This window comes from Chaetodon auriga, chromosome 6, assembly GCF_051107435.1.
Source record: "Chaetodon auriga isolate fChaAug3 chromosome 6, fChaAug3.hap1, whole genome shotgun sequence".
NCBI lineage: Eukaryota > Metazoa > Chordata > Actinopteri > Chaetodontiformes > Chaetodontidae > Chaetodon > Chaetodon auriga.
This window is the reverse complement of record NC_135079.1, coordinates 19,347,569-19,356,317: the sequence shown is the minus strand read 5'-3', so window position 1 is coordinate 19,356,317 and position 8,749 is coordinate 19,347,569. Positions and strand designations below refer to the sequence as shown.

General features: G+C 41.3%; 1 protein-coding gene across 1 annotated transcript in view; it reads right to left on the bottom strand.

The window, feature by feature from the left end:
* Positions 1-619: 619 nt before the first annotated feature.
* ano1b (anoctamin 1, calcium activated chloride channel b) overlaps positions 620-8,749 on the bottom strand; it is a 33,086-nt gene continuing 24,956 nt past the window's right edge. The window contains exons 14-25 of the mRNA XM_076732046.1: positions 7,565-7,639; positions 6,666-6,734; positions 6,339-6,540; positions 5,109-5,220; positions 4,881-4,938; positions 4,604-4,704; positions 4,168-4,310; positions 3,275-3,427; positions 3,122-3,174; positions 2,727-2,911; positions 1,783-1,888; positions 620-1,551 (exon numbers count right to left, since the gene is read on the bottom strand). Of these exons, the coding sequence (XP_076588161.1) occupies positions 1,294-1,551; positions 1,783-1,888; positions 2,727-2,911; positions 3,122-3,174; positions 3,275-3,427; positions 4,168-4,310; positions 4,604-4,704; positions 4,881-4,938; positions 5,109-5,220; positions 6,339-6,540; positions 6,666-6,734; positions 7,565-7,639 (1,515 nt within the window). The 3' untranslated portion in view covers positions 620-1,293. The remainder of the gene's footprint in view (positions 1,552-1,782; positions 1,889-2,726; positions 2,912-3,121; positions 3,175-3,274; positions 3,428-4,167; positions 4,311-4,603; positions 4,705-4,880; positions 4,939-5,108; positions 5,221-6,338; positions 6,541-6,665; positions 6,735-7,564; positions 7,640-8,749) is intronic.

The following is an 8,749-nucleotide window of genomic DNA, read 5'->3' as shown; positions in this document are numbered from 1 at the left end:
AACTCAATGTAAAAGACCTTTTGTTAATGAGTGAAAGTATTTGGTTCACATCGCCCCAGTCCTTCAAAACCTCCACTGGCTCCACTTTCAAAGAATCCAGTTCAAAACTCTCCCTATCACCTACAGAGCCTCCACAACCCAGCCTTCTTCTGCCTCACCGACCTCACTGACCTCCTGCACTGACACAACCTGCAACCTCAGGTCTGCCAACGCCGTCCTCCTCACCCCTCTCACCCAGTCCAAGCATCGGAGCTCAGGGGACAGTCTCCATTGCTGCCCCCACACTCAAAACTTAAAACCCACCTATTTGAATCTGCTTTTAATCTATGATCCAACACTGACCAAACTGTAGTTGGTGGTTCAGCATTAACTACCATACTGGTGGTCTCTTCAGTATGGAAACTAGGATCGTACTAGGATCCAGCTGAAGAGGATATGGACAGTGAAAATGTAGGTAAGTCTGTTTGTATTTGCTGTTGCGGCAGTTAGGAACCACGCCATCGTTGTTTTGGGTGCTCCACTGTGGTAGTGGAAGTTTTGGACACTGCATGAAAAGGGTCAGGCAAAGACCCTGATGTCCAGAGCGCTCACCACACCTGTCAAAAGACAGCCCAACGAGAGACGCATGTGAGGTGGAGCTGAAAAATTCTCTGCTTTTTCAGCTCTTGCCAATAAATACCAGAGGAGATATTTACTGTAGGTTTGTGAACCTTTTTCAGGTTTGCATTTGCAAATAGCCTTTGTCTTTATTAACTTAAGGACCACACTGAGGATTTGAGCTGGTAAAATACAAGAAAAGCACAGATGTGGAAAAATGAGAAAAAATCCAAGTTCAGCAACATCAACGAATGTCTTTTGCATTCACATCTCAGTAAATACCCTTAGAAATTGAGAAAGTTTTGAGATTTTGGACCCCTGATACTAGTTTTTGGGTACAGTTTTTTTATTTTACTCCTATACACATGTATAAATCATATGCACATTTATAGATTTGTGGACACTTCGCAAATCTGTGTGTGCATTTGCAGATTTGTGTACACACTCACAAAGGTTGTCTAAGTACGCCTGTACGCATGTAGATACAGTTTCACAACCCTCCACACACACTGACATTTGGCCTCATACATTCACCTTTACTTTCCCCACAGCTCATCTGCCAGCTGCTTCTCCCAGCTGTTGGAATGTTCTGAACAAGAACGAAAACACAGAGTTTAGGTTGGCCTGAGCACACAGGCTGCTAGCAAGCTTTGACTTGCTAACTAAGACTGAACTAAGAACTCATTGTTACAAACATTAGAGGCTTGTCGTGCTGTTGGTGTGCAGTCCTGAGCGTGGGTGAGCCACTGTGCTGTTGTTGTTGTTGTTGCTCCTGCTGCAGTTCTCCTTTCCCCCCGCTGACAACCTGCTCTCAAGGATATGGATCTTGCCTTGCTCCTCTTTCATGAAGAGGTCGACCAGTAGAATCTTCTCCTTGTGGATCTGGAGGCTGATGTCTTTAGGGATGTCTGGAATTAGCCAGTCCACGATGTCGCTCATCAGCATCACAACATTCTGGTAAAGATAAATGGAAGGAAATCATGTCATTTTTCTGTGTTAATTAACACCCAATGAAGACATAATTATGACCATTTTATTTTTGGGCAGCAAATCCTCTGAAATCTTACACACTGGACCTTTAAATAGAATTAAATATTTGACAGTTGTAATACAGTGCAATTTCTGATGAATACGCATGAACAGTATTAGTAATGTATCGGTACTTTGCTATATGTTTCACCACACCTGGAAAACAATGACGAAGGCCAGTCGGACAGCCAGCACTGCCCAGAATTCCTTGGAGATCTCATATGGAGTGGTTGACCACGGAGGTTCTCTGTAGTCCTTATACCTTCAGAGACAAAAAGAAACTTTTTTGGCTTGGTTTTCAGTACTGACATCTGTTTGCCAAGCCGAGTTGAAGCTGTTGGCTCAATCACTGTCTGACTTTGTTAGAAAAACACAATGCTCTATTGTCCTGATGGCACATAGACAGAACCTGGGCTAACACGGTGTTTATGTAAATTTACTCTGGCATTAGTCTATGTTTTGTGTCTGTTTGGTCATTTGCTCACTCAAAAGGACTGTTCGGTGCTCATTTTAGTATAAACTTGCTCAGACCACTTCTTATTGCAAATGCAGGACAGTTTTTGTGGCTTGAGCTGGCATACACACCCTGAAGTATGAAAAATCACACCTTTCATATATGTGATGCTCAATACACCCTCATGCATAAACAGCTGAGTAGATTGATTTCAAATGGCTCCCAAAATGTATGACTGTTGAAGAATACCAACGATACGCATACAGAACCTTCATCATACTGGACCTTTGTCTTCACATGGTTAACGTTGTGAAACAGTTTGCTTTGGTTTAGGTCAAAGTGAACATTGTTGTGGTTACTTTTGTTGAGTAACTCCAGGATCATCTTTCAGTAGTATAAGAAAGGAGTTGCTCATGACTGCATTGGATCTTTGCACAGGACACCATAATATTGTGACATTCTGAGAACCTCACGGTAAACGTAGGTCATTTTGCCATGAGACAGAGCCCATGGATTTTCTCAGCATTGGTCTCATTCGATAAATTTTACCAAGTAACACATTTAGAAAGCATTATATTGATTTTTAAAATGCTAAACATAGTTTTATCATACAATCGCCAATTGTGAACAGAGATTGATTTCCCACCTGCAGATCTCAACAGGGTAGCCAAGGTGCAATGGATCCATGGTTTCTTTGCCACCCTGGAAGTGGCTGACATTAAAATAGGACAGCGTATGGTTGACAAATCCATGCATGGTGCCATCAGGACTGTACATATACTGGTAGACCATCCGAGGGATGAAATCTGAAGTGAAGGAGATGACAAATGCCTAGGAATTGTTGTTGGGGAGGTGGTGGGAGGGGTGGGATTCGGGACAGAAATGGTAGTTAGACTAATGTGAGGAATGCAACAGCATACAGTGTGAAACTGAAATGAAACAATTTTAAAACCACTTAACATGACAAAGTGACCAGCTGGGATCAAAATACAGTGGTAGCACTTAAAAGTGTCTCAATGAATACATTCATGTTTTACTTACATTAATAATGACGGCCACTTTTGCTACCCCTCTTAGTAAGTTGTACCATATACCTGTAGACATAACAATATGTATCAACAGCTGGATATTTTAAGTAAGACCTTTTACACGCTGCCTTTCTATAAGAGCTACAGCATGTTGAAAATAACTCACCAATGTCTTTGGCTCTTGCAGCCACTGGCCTTCGCAACTCCGCCACAAATTTTTTGGCATCAAGGCGTATTTCAATGATGTTGTTGAGCAGAGCAAAGAGAGGAGCCAGAGGGAAGGACGCCACGAACAACGTAACAAAACCAAACTGGATGACTGGATGCAGAAGAAGACAGAAGAAATGATTAGGAAGTCAGTGATGACATCCAGCACAGGCTGATGTAAATATACTTTCAAGTCAAGTGAAGTTTATTTCTACAAGACATCTAAACTCAGTTTAAGCTGACCAAAGTGCTGTACAACAGAACATTCAAATAGAAAGTAAAATTTCGAAAGAGCACTCCATCCATCGACCAGTGGTGTCAGGCTGGCCCTGCTGCTGCAGTTGTTGATGGATGATCGTACGATATGGTAAAGAAAACCCCTTCACAACATTCATCCAGGTGAAGAACACTGTCCAAGAAGTAAGCATGCCATTATCTAAGTCTACCATAAAGAGAAGACTTCATGAGAGCAAGTATGGAGAGTTCACCACAGGGTGCAAACCACTGAAACCACTGAGCCTCAAGCATAGAAAGGGTAGATTAGACTAAATGAAAGCCTGCCCAGTTCTGGAACAGCATTCTTTGGACAGATGAAACCACACATCACCACATCATCTGTAGTGTGATGACATGGGCATGCATGGTTTCCAGTGGCACCGGGTCACTAGTGCTTATCAATGATGCAACAGATTTGTATTTAGTAGTATTTATATTTTACCAGTATTTCCAAAACAAAAACAGATGCTGCTCTGTCTTTGTCTGGTGCTCAGGACACAAGCAGTGTGTGTGTGTGTGTGTGTGTGTGTGTGTGTGTGTGTGTGTGTGTGTGTAGATATTGTGTGTGGTACTGACTCATCTCCATATATTCAGGTGTTAACCCTGCAAATGGTTCCAGGAAGTGGTCGGTTTCATATCTCTGCAGCTTCTTCTGTCTCTCTTCTTCTTGAAAAGCCCCTTGCTTTGACTGAATGTAACGAATCAGCTTCTTCAGCTTACTGAGGAACACACACACACACACACACACACACACACACACACACACACACACACAGTTTCTTTAGTCCATTTTCTTGTTCTGTTTTTAATTGTACACAATTTGAGAAGAGATAAGTACCATCCCATGTTCCTGCAGGCTGGATGGAGATGAATTGAAAGCCTTTGTTTATTTTGCTCCAGACTTAAAAAGGCAACCGTGACTTGAGAAAGATTATTTGATCTATAGGCCGTGTCCTTCATGACAATGTGATGCATAATGATCAAAGATCAATTTCGAGAAAAGCATACTTACGGTATTCCAATCTCAAAAAGGTTGTTCTGAATTAGCTGCTTTCCCAACATGGTGATGCTCAGCTGGATACACAGCTCCATCAGACAGCCTCCATGAGCACACTGTAAAACAGTCCACAACTATAGTCCACCACAGCAAAAAGCCTTTATAACAAGCAGAACTAAGGCAAAATTACAACACATATCTGCTCCTGGCTCATTTGTTATGAGCATGTAAAAAACACCTCAAATCTAATGCCAGTGTGGTTACAGACCATTTGTAAAAGTATGAAGCTCACCTCTTCCATTCTATAGGATTCAAACACATACAGGTAGTTTCCTGGTCTGCCCACCAGTCTAGAGGAAAAAAATAATGAAAGGGTTAAGAGCATATATAAAAGTGCTCTTTATCTTAAAACATTTTTCTTTTTCAAAATTTCTTGAAATCATATGAGTGGTTAGACATGAGGATAAAAAGTAACCGAAAGCTACAAAATCACTCTCTAAGCGATAACGAGGTTACTCACCTTCCCCTGAAGAAAGCAATGTAGATGATGGGGCTGAAAGCATTGACAAACTTGAGAATGAATGTCTTGAAGATGAGTCGTTCCTCAAAACTCTTGTCTGTTTTAGGAACCTCTAAAATGAACAGACAATTTATTTTGATTTCTCACTCCCATCTCCTCACATGCAGACACTTGGTCAGGACCCCTTGACATCACTTTTTAAGGCACAGGGTACCCCTTTACTGCCATTTTTCAATGTGTAGAGCTCTGTGATGAAGTTAGCAATAAGAGATATTCAACGTCACGTTAGCTACGTCCGGTTAGACTTTCAAAATAAAACTAGCTGAGAACAATAATAAACACAAGGTTGTGAAACGGTCGTATTAGGCTTAGGCACCAAAAGCAAATGGTTAGGTTTAGGCAACAAAACTACTCGAATAGTTCCTTATGTTACGTTACTTCATATATTACGCTACATCATTTACGTCGCTTCACTAGTCCACCCAAAGTCTGAAAAAAGACCCTGCATGAAACAATATCCACGAAAGAGAGAAGTGCTAGAAGATATCAGGCCTGATTTTGATTCACTGCTGAAGGCAGGAGTTAATGGCCTGTGTAGTGACTCCTCCATCAGAACACCAATTTTTCCGGTGAAGAAAATTTGTGACATTGACAGACCCACACAATGGTGGTTTGTTCAAGATTTGCAAGCAGTAAATGCTACTAGAAATCCACACCCCATTCTGTCATTAATTCCATCAAATGCTATACATTTAATGGGCTCTTTTCTGTTCCTGTTGACCCATAAAGTCAGTACTGGTTTGCATTTTCTTTTGATAACTCTTTTGGGAAGAGAGACACCTGGACCTGATGCCCTCAAGGTTATTCTGAGTCCCAAAACCAACAACAACAAAAAAAAAAAGATGGGTTTTCAAGGAATGATGTCATGTTGAAGACAGTGAATCCCTAACTACTTAGAAAGAGAGGCATTTACTGACTTGAAATCATCTTTGCAGACTGCTCCCATTAGGTCTGCCCAAACCCAACCAGCTAATGGTGAACCTCATGACTGTTTGCAAATTTGGATGGTTTCTTTTTTATTTCTGTACTGTCTATGGATTATTTTGTTGTTCACAATGTCACAGCCACAAAGTAGTACAAGAGACACTAACACATTGTCCACTACTATCATAGATGTTTGAGCCATTGGCCTAGTTAACTGCCTGAGCCACTTCACCTGGCCTGGCTTACCTAGCACAGTGAGCCATCGTGCCACAGCTCCGTACACCTCGTCCAGTATGAGGATGACCACCAGGTTGATGATGGCTGCAGTGGTTTTCACCGTCAGCTGTACATGATTCCGTGTAATTGGATTGGTGCTCATATGAAGAGCGGCTTTGGTGGAGATCCGGTAGAGGATCACACCAAACACAATGGCAAATGTAACACCAATCTGACAATGAAAAGGTTTGCAAGATTACAGACAGACTGTGAAAAAGAAATAATAACTCCACAACCTTTCTGGACATCAGAGGTGATCTACAGTACTGTATATGTAGGTAATCGGGTTCGTCTTACCATTAACAGCATCATGACAAGGTTGGTCATGTAGGCAGGGAGGCGGTCTCGACATGAGAGCTTCTCTACCTACAAATAAATAAAAACATACTGTGTTCACCGCATCATGCACATTCTGTAAAGTGCAGTGTAACTGAGAAAACACTGACGTATGACCGAAGTACTGAGCAAGGACTCTAAGGGCTGAGAAAAACGATTTTGCTGAAACTTACTCTTCTTCCCATTGTGAATCACACCAAAAACTAATCTCCTTTCTTATGGATCACCAGGGAGTGTAAAGACATGCTATCCTCTAAAAAGAGAGTGAAGATAGCCAAGACACTGAGGAGACAAGAACTGTAGCCCAGCTATCTGTGTACGTTAACACATCTTCAGTACTAAGTGTTGGTTCTTTTATTTGTCTGGTTTGTAAATTGTAATGCAAATTTCTTTTATGCCGTAGCAGCAAAGAATGCAGAAAATGCAGGTTCATGGTTGGTAGAAAGGTGTGCATTAAACTGACTAATGTGATATTCAAACTATCCTCAAATGAACTTGTGTTTACTGGTCTTTGTCAGGACAGCTGGAGGCTTTGGACAGTGCTATTTGGTACTTTCTCAGTTGGTCATTTAACCATTTTTTTTTTTGTTTTTCTACAAAAACTAGCCTTTACAGAGTCATGATGGGATGGAACCTTTCCCAGCTGCTCAGATATATACAGCTCATTAACTAAGGCCATAAACAACACACTGCCACACGAGGAAGCATACAGACACAGAGACACTCTCTCAGTTTGAAACACAAGGTGAAATACGATGAAAAATCACTGAAAGGATATAAAATAAGTGCTCTAAAAAAACAATATGAATGAACACATACAAGCGAAAGATGCAAATATGTAGAGCCTACCATATAATTACCTTGTGCTGTGATTTGTGATCTTTGCTCAGAGACTTCTGCATGACCCTGAATTCATATTCAGCCCTGGGATGGTCCTGTGATGGTGACATGAACAGAAACAACAGACATACACAGTGAAACACATGAAAGACAAGTTCAATTAAAATGCAGTTACAGGTAGCGTGCTCTGTCCAAGAGTTGTTATCATAAGGCATTTAAATGAGATATACTAATTACATAATACAGATGTGATCTACAAGAAAACAGACCAAGTCAACAATGTTCAAGAAAATGGAGTGGGTGCATCCCCCTCCGTCAACAGGAACAAAGCAACAAAGCACCCCTGCAACATTGAGACACCCATCAGTCAACATCAGTCATTAAAACAAGGAAAAACAAGCAGCTGCTTCATGACGAGTCCAGTGTCTTTTGTGATGATAATGATATGGCTGCATCCCAAATCTTGTGATTCTGTAGCTGAGAGTATGCACAACTAGTAATATTTCAAAGTGGAGTAGGTTGAAGATTTACTTACATTGTAAAAAAAAAAAAATGTTGGAAAAAGCTTAGTATTTTAAAACATATAAGAGTAAAAAAAAAAGTGTTAAACAGCCACACATGAGAAGTCAACTGAGAAACATACAGAAACAGAATGAGTCCAAACAATAAAGCTTAGAAGAACAATAGTGTAAATGCTGAATCAGCATGATTGGCTTCGTCTGAGCAATGACTTTATCACCTCAGTAACTTGGGCCTTACTTGAGACTTAAAGATTAAGACTTAAGATTTCCATATCATAGAAGAGTGGACTATTGGCCTTGGTGGAGGCCTGAGCTTTCTAGTTGAGAACAGTTTTAGCACAGACTCAGACTCTGCAGTCCTTGTAGTCTAAGGATGCAGCAGATCTTGACAGAGTGCACCACAGGAAAGCATCACAGCCCAGGTACACAAACACCTGCGCGCTAAACCAGCTATTTAAAGCGCTGTTCAGTGATGGCCTTGTGATCGTGGCTGCCACGACACAGTTCACTTTCCAAATTGTGTCAGGGGTTTGGACCTCAGGGAACCTGCTTATTCCTTCAACCCTTTCCTCCCCGTCACACTCCATTAACCCTTCCTCCCACTAACAGGTGGCACTTGTTTACTCTAATTGCTTCAGGGATGCAGAATAGGTGGATGTGTCCTCAAATGAGCACCAACAACAA